The 15,067-nt window shown below is 36.8% G+C and overlaps 1 protein-coding gene and 1 long non-coding RNA gene across 2 annotated transcripts; one reads left to right on the top strand and one right to left on the bottom strand.

The window, feature by feature from the left end:
- Positions 1-234: 234 nt before the first annotated feature.
- On the top strand, positions 235-771 carry LOC117625514 (7-deoxyloganetin glucosyltransferase-like). The gene has a single exon (XM_034357057.1). It carries the CDS (start codon positions 235-237, stop codon positions 769-771), a length of 537 nt encoding a protein of 178 aa, XP_034212948.1.
- A 1,777-nt stretch (positions 772-2,548) lies between these two features.
- Positions 2,549-4,107, bottom strand: LOC117626578. Its single transcript, XR_004585596.1, has 3 exons — positions 4,076-4,107; positions 2,741-3,030; positions 2,549-2,632 (listed from the first exon to the last, which is right to left on the bottom strand). It is a non-coding gene; the product is annotated as an uncharacterized LOC117626578 (long non-coding RNA).
- Between the last annotated feature and the right edge of the window lie 10,960 nt (positions 4,108-15,067).

Genomic DNA, 15,067 nt, shown 5'->3' with positions numbered 1-15,067 from the left:
GCTTTTCAAGTTGATCTCTTTTCGAAAGTACGATAAGCCCATAGAACTCTAAGGAGCTCATCTACCCATTTCCCCTTGGCCCCTTCTAGTCTTTCTTTAGATGGTCCATCACAATTTTGTTGGATGCCTCTACTTGGCCATTGGCTTGTGGATATCTTCGAGTAGACAAGTGTTGAATCACACACAGTACCCTAAAAGCTAAGAATTAAGATAGAAAAGAGAGAGAAATAAAAAATGGATGGCGTTGGAGTAGAAGTTAGCAAGAGGCCTCATGCTGTGTGTCTCCCATTCCCAGCTCAAGGTCACACAAGCCCAATGATGAAGTTAGCAAAGCTCCTACATCACAGAGGCTTTCACATAACCTTTGTCAACAGTGAGCACAACCACAAACGCATGCTCAAATCCCAAGGCCCCTCCCCCATCCACATCTCCCAGGACTTCTGTTTTGAAGCCATCCCCGATGGTCTGCCCCCTACAGACTCTGACGCTATGCAAGACATCCCGTCTCTTTGCGACTCCACAAGCAAGACTTGCTTAGGACCATTTCGCAACCTGCTGGCTAACCTTAGTCTTGACAAGACCCTCCCACCAGTGACCTGTATTGTCTCCGATGGTGTCATGTCATTCGCCATCAAAGCCGGTGAAGATCTTGGAATTCCGATGGCTCTGTTTTGGACTGCAAGTGCATGCGGCTTCATGGGCTACACGCAGTACCGCCAACTTATTGACAAAGGTCTTACACCACTCAGAGGTACATGTTATGTTACATGAAAAATAAAGGGCACAAATTAATACAGTAAAATTGAAATTTTGTGATATTATTATTTGTATTGGTTTGGTTGTTATATGAAAAGCAATTAAATTAAGGGACTGGTAAACTATTATATTCATCGTTCACCCTCCTTACGACCCAAAAAAAAAAAAAAAAGAAGGTTCACCCCCCTTTGTTTTTTTTAATTATTTTTCATCTCATTTATCCATGCAATTTTCATTCCCAAAAGCCTTACGAAAATGAGATTGAAAACTTAAAAAGATAAGATAGGAATTACAGAGAATGATGAGCATTGGAGTACCAAATAACTAACTTTTATGGGGAGGTCCGGACGTTATTACCATGCGGACGCTATGTGTTTTCTACTCGTCCTCCTTGTTTTCCTCCTTATTTATATTGGCATCCTCACGGTAATAACGTACAGATCCGGATGAGAGAAGAACTGTATATATATATATATATATATATATATATGTACAATCCCCTTATTGAGGGATCACTCAAATATATATACAATCCCCTTTATTCAAATGAATGATTTAAGTAAATTCAGCATCCAACATTGGTTGAGCATTTACTAATTTTCATATTGTAAGGTAGTGACCCTTGTTTGAAGTTCTCCCATTTGTGTTCTCATGGAAATGTATAGTTCATCTCTTCTCAAAACAGTGTCAACAAATTCGGCCTGAATAAGAAAGTAAGTTTGCACATATGGATTGACAGATACATTTTAAACTATAGTATAGTATCTCATTTAACTATGTCTCGCCATCCCCATAAGGAAAACATTATTCCAATTATAACATTAGTAAAAAGTAAACTATACGTACTGACAAACATAGTCTGAAATATCGATAATATCGACGAAATATCGAGGATATTTCGGTTTTTTCGAATCACGGATATTTCGGAACATATCCATGTACATATCGTATAAATATCGACAATATCGACGATAATATCGAAAAATATCGATGTCGATAATTTCGCTCACATTTCAGCAATGTTTTGTCAAAATATCGGTGTAATATCGAAAATATCGATGTGAAGGAAAAAAAAAAGTTAAAAAAAAGGGGAAAAAGGGGAGAAAAAAGCACAAAGGGGATATGAACCCCTCCCATTTTACCCCTCCAACACCTTAAACACCATATCACTTATGTTTTTGTGATAATAAGCGAAAATATTTATATTTATATGGGTGGTATGTTAATAATTACATGCAAAACTATTTTGGGGATTTATCATTTGATGACTACTCTTCACAATACATTTACTCTACACATAGAGATGATGAAGATAATGAAAAATTTGAACCTCATAGGAACTCTATGTGGTACTAAGTCACTCATGTATCTTACCATGCAATGTATAAAGTGTAAAATATTGTAGTAAATCATTATATATAAATGATTATGGTGTGTTTAATATTTTTTCATTAATTATTACATATTTTTTACACTCATAGTGTTTGGCCTCTTGCTGTATAATCAACTTAAATTAGTTAAATCCATCATGCAATGCATTTCCTTCTAATTTTTTGTGATAAACTCATAGATAATTGACTAAATAAACATTCTCCAAAGTTTCAATAAAAAATTTCAAGTTTTTCTTACAATTTCCGTGGTTTTTATTCAATTTTTATCGATATCGATAATATCCCGATATTTCCATCGAAATTTCCATATTTTTGAACTATCGATATTTCCGATATCATCGATATTTTAGACCTTGCTGACAAGTGAAAGATTTTTAACTATTCTGGCCTAATATTACAAGAAGAAGCAAAATTTCTAGTAAGACATCTCCCTCACAGAAACATAGCTTCTATGCCATCTACAACTCCCAGCACACATTAGAGGCCTGCAAAACCAAGCACGTCAAGTAGAGAGAGAAATATAATCAGAATTGGCCGTAATCGTAATAAAATCATGGTAAAAATGAAAGAAGGCAAGGGAACTTGAATATTACCACATCCTGAAAACTGTCATCAGTCATTGTTTGCCAATGTAATATGGATAGGGAATTTGTGATTGTGCCTGGTATGGAGCTGTGGGAGGACTTGGGTAAGAAGAATCAGGGTATGCTGCTACAGTTTGAGGATAGCCGTAGCCAACAGGGTTTGCGCCTGCATGTGCTTTTCCAGGCTGGGGATATCCAGCCGCTAGAGGTAAGGCCAATGGAACCATTGCTGGGAGTAGCTGTGCTTGTACTGTTCTGCCCTTGTGGGAATCAGCCAGCTTCACAATGATATTCCTCCCCTGCAACCAAACATAAACTTTAGACAATTGCTTCCATGTGCTAATAGGAATTTGTTTGCCAGGGACTACAGATCTAACCACAATGGCAGATACATAGAAGCTGCACTAAGCAATGTTACCTGATGAAAAACAAATGAATCTGAGAAATCAGGTTTCTTTCTTCTTCTTGTTTTATAAGAAAAATATCACAATTAATTCATAATGAATGCCCAAGCAAGATGAATTAACAAAAGGAAACGTCCCTCAAATTCTTAGACAAATAAGCCCATAAAGTCATCCAAATCTGCTTCTATCCGAAATAACATCCCTTTCCTCCCTATTTTCTTCACATGCTCTATTCTACTAGAATTATTTTAGAAATAATAAAGAAACAGTCAAACTACAAGGGATATTCAGCAGTTCGTTCCTGAACTTGAGTTCAGACAACTCAGAAGGCATTTCTCGGAGCTGGAACCCCAACAATACACCATGTGGTTACCACCCCAAGAAAATTACAACAATACAAACCACCATGTTGGGGGGAAAAAAAAAAAGGTTACATAAAATTTGCAAATTCAAAAAGACATAAAAGCTAGAAGCGAACATTGTCTAGCAGATAATTAATCATTTTTCAAAGCATGCCCGGGCAATTTCACTTAAGCAACCTATTCCCAGTCATATCCCAATCACAGTCCCATTGCCCAATTTCATTTAGCGATCATTTGCTATAATTGAAGCAACATGAACAATGATCCCCAAGGATAATGAGGTAAAAATACGTCTCAGAAACCAAAACAAAATCTGGCGTGAGGCCATTACACATTATTCACATTTAAACAGAAAACATGGACAAAAACATTGAAAACCATTCTCATGCATTATTTGAAATTAAATATTTCCAGGAAAATAAATTCAATTTGTTTCTAAAATCATACAAATATTTGCATGCCCAACAACAGAAAACTATTTTGGGCATAAACCCACTCGGGATTATTATCGACAGATCATGCATTTAAGAAGTTAAATTAAATGCTACCAATAGACATAAGGCTTATCATTCACTAACCCCAAGGGTCTTTTGCGGATCGTCTATGGCCTCCTTTGCAGCCTCCACTGTCCTGCAGATTCACTAAATTGAGAATACCTTTATTATTAGTTTAGATAATTGAGAGTATGTCAGTTTGAAGTGCTATAAGCACTACCTTTTGTATCATCCTGTGATTGTGAGGTCTCACGTGGCGTAGGATTTTCAGGCATTAAGACAGACCCCATACGTGGCGTTGGTAGTTTCGGCGTATGGGGAGATATTGTGATATCATGTTGAGGTCTCACGTGGCGTAGGATTTTCCGGCGTTAAGACAGACCCCGTACATGGCGTTGGTAGTTTCGGCATATGGGGAGATATTGTGATATGATGTTGAGGTCCCACTTGACGTAGGATTTTCCGGCGTGCGAACAGGCCCCATACGTGGCATTGGTAGTTCCGGCGTATGGGGAAATATTGTGATATTATGTTGAGGTCACATGTGGGGTAGGATTTTCCGGCGTGTTGACAGACCCCATACGTGGCGTTGGTAGTTCTGGCGTATGGGGAGATTATGTGATATGATGTTGAGATCACATGTGGCGTAGGATTTGCCGACGTGTTGACAGGCCCCATACGTGGCGTTGGTAGTTCCGGCCTATAGGGAGATATTATGACATGATGTTGAGGTCCCACATGGCGTAGGATTTTTCGGCGTGCGGACAGGCCCCATACGTGGTGTTGGTGGTTCCGGCGTATGAGGAGATATTGTGATATTATATTGAGGTCACACGTGGCGTAGCATTTTCCGGCATGTTGACAAACGCCATACGTGGCGTTGGTAGTTCCGGCGTATGGGGAGATTATGTGATTATTAGAGAGATGAATTAAGGATTATTATACTGAGTTGGGAACGAATGATGTTTGAAAAAGATTTTGTTTGGGATTTCTGTAATTGATTGCATGTTGATGGTTTTGGGAAATTTCGTATGAAAGAACTACGTGTGGCTTGATCCCTCAACGAGGGTACTTAGGCAGCCTAGGGTAATGCCTAGGTGCAGCCGCGGGTTAAAGTTTTATTGAGTGTGGTGCGGATCTTGTCGTTTTGTTTCGTTTCGGTTTATATGAGGGTCGAAGGCCGAGTTTGTGAATTGCATGAAGTTATATTGTGCGTGCTGCCTGTTGGGATTTTAAATGTGTTTTATGCAGGTTGAAATTTTTGGGATTGTTCAAATTACATGGGAGACTCTGCCAAATTTTCGGTAGAAAGTCTCGGTCTTTAGTATGTGGGCCCGACATCGGGGTGATGTCGGAATTTCCATAGGATTCGTCTCGGGTTTCTGGAAATTCGGGGCGGGTCCTGTCAATAACGATATTTATAGCCTTGGTATGATCTTGATTCTCATTTGAGTTACTAGGGAATAGCCCAAAAATTTACATGATCATAGACATATAGAAAAGACATGGAATAATACTCATTTGATTACAGTGTAGCACTATGAGTTGACAAGGAGATTTCTTCTTTAATCTTACAACATATTCAAAGCAACTAATCGATCCTATTGATGGAAATATCAAGCTCTATAAAGTAATATATGCTAAATGTAAATCTCGTGTTTTCTAGTAGGGTATAGCACAGGTCGTTGTAGTATAGTGGTAAGTATTCCCGCCTGTCACGCGGGCGACCCGGGTTCGATCCCCAGCAACGGCGCCAATTTCTTGATAGGATTTTTAGTACCTGTGCAAACAAGGTTAAAATCACATAAAAGACTTGCAAGAATACAAGGCTATTGTAGTATAAATGCTCATGCAAGGTCGTTTTCCTCAAGGACTAATTAGCAATTTAAGTAAAAAAACAAATTCCAAATGATTCCTTAAAATAAAAGGTCAAGAAAGATGATTATGAATTTTGTTGATTCTAAAAAACAAATATTAAACAAGAACAAATATGATTGAAGGAAAGAGTTTTGAATATCAATTTATAAAAGCACTAGGGTTTCACCATCACCTAGCAATCCTATGAACTTTTACCAATTACTTATGATTTGCACATGCCACTTTGAAGGTTAGGTTTTCCTAATGTATATTCTACTTGGAACCTCCAACACAAAACGTATATCCAACATGCAACCCGTCCGGACGTTCGGATCAAATCTGAACATGAAAGACTCATTAAGTTTTATGAAAACCCTTTGAAAAACCATGCAACCCTTAAGACGTGGTGTTCATCTTAAGTGAAATTACAATTATTAATCACAAGAAGCTAGCATCAATTTCAGGGAACCTTCCGACCAAAATTGCATCCAATTACTTTTCTAAAGATCCTAATGGTGATCAGGCATTAAGACAATTAGATAGTTTAAAACAGTGATTAACAATTCAAGTAGGCATGCACTCATCATAAGCAATTAAATAAAAATCACATATTCATGCTAAGGTTCAAGGCTTCACCCTAGCAAAAGAAATTTAGTTACGCATACTCATAATTGAAATCCAAGAAAATATCATTAAGAAGAAAAGAACGAAAACTCCTGAAAGTTGTGAAAACCCAAAACCCTAGCAATTGCTCTCCACAATGCAAAGTTCAAAAGTGAAAAAGAAGTCCTTAATTCCTTGTGAGAAAGAGCTTAAATACCCCTTAAAACCTAGCTGCCAATGTACAGCTTTTCCATCCCCACAAGGAAACTAATTAAAATAAAATAAAACTAGGAAATAAAGTCCAAATTGGAATAGGAGAATCTGCCCAAAATTTGCCCAGCCACGTTTTTGCCCCAAATCTCCTCCAAATCTGGCCCAAGATAGCTTGTTTTAAAGATAAAAATGTTCTGAACACTTCTCTAGAAGGCCACGAACCCATCCGAGGTCATCTTGTGCTCCAAAAACGCAATAAAAGCCCAACACGTCACTATTCCAACACCGCGCACTGCTTCTTTATTTTATTGCCAGAAAATAACCGCTTGGAAGAAAACTCTGAAATTTTGATACGATCAAGCTAAGTGACTCAAGAACGTCCTCCAACTAGAATTACTCCAAAATTCCTCCATTTGATTATGTTTTGCTCCAAAGAGAGTCGAAAGTCCTATATTGGAAATATAATTCAAAGTATCAAAATTCTTCCAAAATATTAACCAAAATATACTAAGAATGAGGTTAAATATATAATATAAAATATGTCCATCAAGCTCTTCCACCACCACCCTTGTGGGTAGAGGTTCGAACCTCAGGTATCTAAGGAATATTTGTGCAAACCCCATTTCCCCAATCAGTTGGACAAAAAATAATTAAATAAAAATATCGTGTTATAAATACCACTAAAAGAAAACAATTCAAAGATGCGTATTTGTACTCACATAATATACAATAAATAAATAAAAATTACTGCATTATTGGACATATTCAAATGTTACATGTTTTCGGGATTAAACGAGATTTAGACCTACCAAAAGGTTGTAACTTTGGTATTTTCTCAGTTTAAAAGATTCATAAGAGAACGAGTCCGTTATATAGCACCAACAAACAAATTTCCGATGCATAGAACATCTCACATAAAGTGTTCACAATCGAGAATGATAAATTTACCATATTCGTCAACAAAATTGCAAACTACTTTTCTCACAGAAGTAAGATTTACTTGCATAAGGTCCTTTGAAAATCTCACATATCTTCCTCAAATAGATTTATTCTTTTACCTTAAGACGTCTGAGTATGATTAAGTAAATGTAGTTTAATGTTTGCATATGGTGAACTATAAAAGAAAACAACAACTTAAATAAATTATTAAAAAAGATTGCCAATACGTTGAACTCTTTAGAAATTGATTAGATAATGTTGTTCTTTATTACATCATGTTCACGATATGGCTAGATGTAGAGTAGTATAATAAATACATTTATGTAAAAGAATGGGCATCCCTCTTTAGTGTTTTAAGCGCCATTTCTTGGTGTCTCCCATTCTTGGTTATATGTTGTGCTTTGGAAGACTCATTTTAGTTTACGACCACCACCTCTGCAGTCATTCTCCTTCTCACAACCTCTGTTATAAGAGTTGGATGGTGGAGGCATGCACCGTTGCCCCCTGCATCCAAACGGCTGATCACGGCGTATTGACCCATAACTTATATCTTTTGAATTTGTCATTTCACTGCAAATAGAGCACACCAAGAAAGCAACAATGCAAAGTGTAAATGTCTTGGACATGGCCATTTGATCTTCAAAACAAATTACAAATGGCTCTAGACTTGGATAATGAGATAGAAAGGATTTTGGAGGAGATGATGATTACGAGACTGAGAAACCTTCTATTTAATGTGATGTTCTTTGCTAACTTTAGGCAATTTTGTTGGGGATTAAACCTGAAATGTTAGTTTTTGTTATTGATTATTGGTGTGGCTCAAAAAGACACGTTGGTAGTATAACTTTAATTGGACTTTTGGTTTAGAAGAGCCAAATTTAAAAATTCCATTCAACTTTTTCAAATTGGTTCTTCGGTAACTAGAAAGAAAAGGTTCTGCCAAGCTACCAAAATGTGGCCTTTTACTCTCTATGTATAATTGTGCGATTTTTTATTTTTATTTTTTCTTTGATAAGTTAAAAAACTTATATGAACTCAAAGTCAGAATTGTAACCTAAAAAGAAACTAACAAAATGTAATTCACATAACAACTTTATAAAATGCATCAAAACATCACTCGTCATTCATTTTTCGATGCCAAAGTATCAATTAACCTTGCATATTCAATTTGTTCTACCATGTATTTTTCAATATAAAATATAAGGAATAGTCTTGGGGATTTTTACCTTCTTTTTCTGCCTCGAAAATATTTTCCTCTTGCAGTAGATATTCAATAATAAATTGCTTGTTTTTTTTTTTCTTTTGTTGATTACAGCAGATTTTCCCATCTAACGTATATGCTACTAGGTTAACCTATTCAACTAGGTTGACTTATTAAAATGGTTTAACTTTAAAAAAATTGGTCCCTTATTAAGTTTCCATTTTTTAACTTTAGAGTAAATAATTGGGCTTTAAAATAAAAATAGAACTTGGGCTTAATATAATATTAGTATTGTATAATTTTTAAAGTAACATACATATGTATATATAGAGGTTCATAAAAGTTGGCGGCCATTTCGATTTGGAGGCCCTAGGCGACTGCCATGCCGGCCTATACTAAGAGTGGAAGTACTGACAGTCTACAAGACTTGAAGATACGATCCCAAATATACACGATCAAGGTGTGTTATGAGCACATACGTTCAAAGTCAGATATATGCCTCTAAGACACTGAACCTGTCCAAAAATAATAGTAGAAATTACAGAATATATATGAAAGTAGTAGAAGAGAAGTACAGAGAATCAAACTTTAGTTGTGTGTCAAATGTGAATTAGGAATAGCCTTTTACAGACATCCAATCCCCTTAAACAGAAAATTATAGCATTGAATATAAAAATACTAGCTGAAAATTAAGATATTATAACCCCACAATAAATAAAGAGGAATTTGGTCAAAAGAATTAAAATTTAATGAAAAATTAAAAACAATAAAATTTTGACAAACGTTTTAATACCAAGTCCCCTTCAAAGTTTTCAAAATTTTATAGTAACAAAAGTTAGTCTAAATATACATATGGGTAACATAATGCTAAGCAGTATGTGTAGGTGTCTTTTGGACTTGAACCTGCACTTAGTGATGATAATATTCATTTGAGGATCCTAAGTTAACAAAGCATTGGACTCGGCACCTTTACATGTCTTGAAATTTGGATGGATTTTACATTGGCTAGCAATCTTTATCAGACAATAAATATCTTTTTGAGCTAACTTTTCCAAGTAATGTAACTTTGTAAGTATGAATTCATTTTATCGGTCGAAGAAGATGGTGGAAGAAAATCATGAGAGAGAAATGAAGGGGAAGGAAAACAATCATCTTCTGCTTGCACTACACCTTGGATAAGAATTATCCGCCCACGTATTATTACCATTTGTACTCTCCATTGATTTCCTCCATGTTCGTCTTTTGAACCTTTTTTTTGTTTTTTTTGTTTCAATGTTAAATATATATATATATATATATATATATATATACAATAAGACTTTTAGTATATACACTTTTGCATACTTCAATCATCTAGCAAAGTTTTTTTTAAAAAAAAAATTTAACCAAATTTAAGTACTTTCTTGAAGCACCATGTTTATTGATTTTGTTGGTCTTAATTAGATGTTTTAATGATTTTCAATTTGTTTAATTTTTTTCAACAATGATTTATGAAAGAAGACTTGAAAAATAGACTGTTCGGATCGTTGAAAAAAAATTCATAAGGTACCCTAAAAGGTGTCCCTCAAATAAAATTATTCCCTCAAATAAGCTTATTTTAGGGACAACCTTGTAGGCCCAACTCTATATTGTATTTCACTAATTCAAACCGTTATATTTTGTAGATATTCTACAAAAAATCACTTGAATCCGATATCATTTGACCACTCAATTGAATTATTAAAATTTTAGTACTTTCTTAAAGCACTGTGTTCATTGATTTTGTAGAACACAATTAGATGTCAAAACGGTTTCCAATTTGTCTAATGTTTTTCAAGGATGATGTATGAATGTGGATTTAAAAAATAGATAGTTTGAATTGTTGAAAAAAATTTCTTAGAGAACCCTGAAGGGTGTCTCTCAAATAAAATTAATTCAGGGATCCCTCAATAGAAGGGGAATATATATATTTAAACTTTGCTTATGAAATATTCTCGAAAGAGAGTTTGAATGGTGAAAAGTGTTTTTACTTTCTTTTTTTTTATTGGTACGACAACGAAGTTGACAAATAAGTAAATCTTTGGTTCAAAGGAAATCATAATTTCTTTTTTCAAAAAAAATATTATAAGTTTTATGATTTTTGATTAATCATAACAAATGTTTATCAGAAACGAGGTTTATTGTTATAAATAAAATGAAGAAAATAGAAGAAATTCTAAATGCAAACTTTTGCTTAAAACAAAATGATTATTTAAATATGTATTATAAATTAAAAAAATTATTTTTTATACAAGTAATATTAAGGAGGGAGAAGTAAACCTATGACCTCGAGTGCAGGGATAATTGATTTGAGTTACAAATCTAATGCTCTTATTAATTTTATTTTTGAATTACATATAGAAAAGTTATAAAAGATAGGACCATTTACTTAATAATTAGAGTTTGGCCTATGGAGTGGACTTTAGACTAACTAGCTTTATTTAAATAATTAAATACTGGGCCTTCAGCCTGTCGGACTCAATTGATTGAAATAATTATTATATATATATTTTTTAAATTCGTATCATTCTTTTATTTTGAATTTCAAGTTTCAAACAAAGACTCAAAAAGAAAAACCCTAATAGAGAAAAGTTTCAGCTGCCTCCTTGGGGTCTGCGGCCTCCATCCCTCTCCTGTCCTTCCCTCCCCTCCCCGACCCCACCTCTGCTCCCTGCCCATCCACTCAAGGCCCTCTGTTTTGGCTAAGTATGGTGCTTGCTTGACTATCTTGGTGACGTTGTGGTAGCAAATCAGCTCTTATTTACGTAATTTGTGTTGCAATTTTCTTTTTTTTTTTTTGGTTGTAAAAATCAACTCATTTTCAATTTGTTGTGTGTTTGTAGTCTATACTTGTATTTTCTACTTGTGAGTGTCAAAAGGTTGTATTTGTAGTTGTACTTTGGTGCACTGAGGTATATATTTGAATTTTGTTAAAGGCTTTTTTGCCAAAATTTCTTAGGCCATGTGTGCCTATAATGGATGTACACCTTGTGGGTTTGCCGTTGCCAGTGGAATCCTCCGTATTATTTGGATTAACCTTTTGTGGTTACCATATTTCTGTATTTATACTAACCCTATGTGATTATTTGTATTTGTATTGATCCTTATGACCGATAACCTTTAGACATGAATTATAAATGCAATCTACCGCTTTTCTATCACAATTTCAAGTTCATTAAATGATAGGTAGTTATTTGCAGAACCACAAGTACATGAATGGGGGCGAAGTACAGTCTAAAGGACATAGCAAATCTATTGGCCTCTATTAACTCTACACGTCAGTATTTCTTCGTATTAATTTACTACAATTTTAGTTTCTTTATTTCCAATAATTACTGATTTAGAATTCCATTTTCTATCTTCTACACTCAGACAAAAAGAAAAAAGAGAATAAAAATTTGATCAAAAGAAAGAAAAAACCAAACTGTCAGCCATTTCTAATACCAAGTAAAAGACAAAAAGTGGGCCACCAAATTTCTAATAGATTGTTTTTCAACGCAGATCCAGATGGAGCCAACGAGGCGGATTTCCCATAGCCAACATGTATATTTGGAGCCGAGTCAATTTTTTATTTTGAGGGTTTTTGTTTTTTTCGTTAAAGACAAATTTTGGAGCTTAGTCTTCTTTACTCATTGCACACTTCACAGTTTCTGTAACACTACACAAAAAAGACAAAGAGCGATATTTTCCCTTATCCGCTCAAAATTTTTCAAGATATCGCCTTTGCAAATATTTTATTTTATGATTCTTTTTAGCTATGCTCCTTCAATTATAGACTTTGTTCCACTTTGCTTTCTGAAAGTTCAATTTGGTTTTGAGCTCTTCTAATCTTTCAAAACATGTCGATTTGCCTTATTATGTTAAGTTTGTTAAATTTAAGGGCATTTTTGTCCATTCAAGTTAGGATTTAGTTTGACCTACATAAACTCTAATTGATTGACTCATTCTTCCTTTACTTTCACCATTTTCATTTTTTTTTTAATTTTCATTTACAATATGATTTGAAGGGAAGAATTGGTAAAGTCAATTAGGGTTTAAGTTGGTCAAATAAAATCCTAACAAATTTTTTTTTTTTTATCAAAAAGAAACTTCATTAGATAGTCTTCAATAATACAATCAAAGACATGATATCTAAATGACCAATTCCATGAAGACAACAAACTAACATGCTAAAAACAAGACCAAAGCAGACAAAAGCCGCACTAAAACTAGTAGCCTACATCACCACAATTAAGAATAATCCAAACAAAGCCCAAAAACCTAACATAACTGAAGCCCTAAAGCCACCAAAGAGCCTAAATGAACCTTACCACCACCACCTGAAGAAGTACCGTTGCAACAATACCCATCACTGAATAAAATCTTGAAGTGATAATAAAATTTGTTGTTGATGCTCTTTTTCGGTGAAGGTCAACTTAGAGAGATGTGGAGTGTCTTCAGCAGGGGAGAAGGTGAGGACCTTCGGTAAGGGATGAACCTGCAGAAGACAAAGGAGGAGAAGCAGTCGTCAAGCTTCGGACACCGGTGTGGTGCCGGCCGAAGGCTCTTTGATGCTTAAATCAGCTATAAGCAGTAACTTTGGCAGAGTAACAGTAAATGTGAGAAAGTAGTTACCCTTTATACTTGGGTACTGTTCCCTATTTATAGGGAAGTGAAAATGGGGGCCTTGCACAAAGTTTAAATGTGGGACTTTGTGCAAGTCGCTGTGGTGGTGACACATGTCTTGGAGATTAGGTTCGGCAAGTGTCTGGTACCTCGGAAGATTGTCTTCCTTCTGCAGGGGAGAAGGCGTGTCTACCTTAGTACTTGTCGTTTTTGAGGCTGGATATGCTCGGTTGATTATAGTGTAAACAGTAGTCCCCGAAGTTCGCGGTCAAGAAGTAACTTTTGGGTTGGGAACTTGTGAGATTTTTGTGTAATTATGACCGAGTATTCCAGATTCGGTGGGAGCCGTAGGGCATTCCCTAGTCCCCCAAGTTTGCAAGCTGGAAGTTGTGTCAACGCTTGCAAGGTATGGTGAAAGCTGTGAGCCTCTAGAACTGTTGGTAGCTAGGCTTGTGAAAATATTTGTCCAGCTTCCCCTCACAGATGAGTCCTTCAATGATGTTGCGCAAGGCAACACAAGATTCGCTATTGTGGCCATCGAATTGATGAAAGCGACAAAAGACACCTGTGTTTGGCATAGGCTTGCTAGTCGGTCTCCTGGGGGGAGGCTTGGGTATCATTGGTGCCTCGTGCACCAAGACATTCTCATAGGTGGTGTTGAGGGTGGTGAATACCTCGAACCTAGGCTTGGGTGTGAATGGGGTAGGGCCCGATCACTTGTCCTGAGAGGGTTGCTTCCATTGGATTGGTGGTGGTTGCCATGTCTGCCACGCTTGCTATTGTTGAAGGTATGCTGGTAGCTATCCATCCTTTTTGGTTGCGGGGTACCTTGAGTACTTGGGGCGGGAGCAGAATGCTGAGGTGGGGCTGGGGTGGGTACTGAAGTAAGTGGAGGATCACCGAAAGTGCTAGGTGCCGGGGTGGCTGGGCCACGCTTGGAGTTGAAGTACTCAGCCTTGGCGTGGACTGCTGCCTGCTTGATTAGCTCCGCATATGTGTTCCAAGGGTTGCTATGAACCAAGTAGCGGAAGTTGGACTCATGAAGGCCACTCTTGAAGGCACCGAAGGCAGCGCGGTCATTAGTCTTTGGGCAGCAGGAGTATTCGTGGCTGAACTGGGTTGCATACTCCCGAAAGGGCTTGTCCTCACCCTGCTGAAGCATGTACAGGTCGTCCGCGGAGTATAAGCGATCAGTCTGGATCATAAAGTGGTCCAGGAATTTCTGCTTCAGACTATCAAATGAGTTGTTGGTGTGGGGGTTCAGCCTGTAGAACCAATTCAGGGCTGCATCGCTGAGGGTGGAAGGGAAGAGAGGCACATGCCTTCGTCACTAAGGCCCTTTCACCCAATAGCAGACAGGAAAAAATGTATGTGGGTGAGAGGATCCTCCGTGCCAGTGTAGAAGGCGATGCAGAGTGGCTGGATGTCTTTCTCTTGGTGGTAATTGAGGATACGTTCGTCGTGACTTCGCCCAGAGAGGTTAGTGGCTGCGGTGCTGCTCGCTCTCCAGGCGCCGGACCTTCTCGAAGAGAAGCCTCATGGCTGGGTTGGTATGAGGGAGAGTCTCGTGTGCCGAAGGCACGGGGGGCGGGCGGACAAGAGCCGGGTAAGGTTCCCATTCTTCGAACGCCTTGGTGTGA

This window comes from Prunus dulcis, chromosome 4, assembly GCF_902201215.1.
Source record: "Prunus dulcis chromosome 4, ALMONDv2, whole genome shotgun sequence".
Lineage (NCBI taxonomy): Eukaryota > Viridiplantae > Streptophyta > Magnoliopsida > Rosales > Rosaceae > Prunus > Prunus dulcis.
The sequence above is the reverse complement of the archived record's forward strand: the minus strand, read 5'-3'. Positions and strand labels throughout refer to the sequence as shown.

Bases quoted from the DNA above. Each gene is read 5' to 3' on its own strand.
- LOC117625514 (XM_034357057.1), top strand. From the start codon at position 235: ATGGATGGCGTTGGAGTAGAAGTTAGCAAGAGGCCTCATGCTGTGTGT.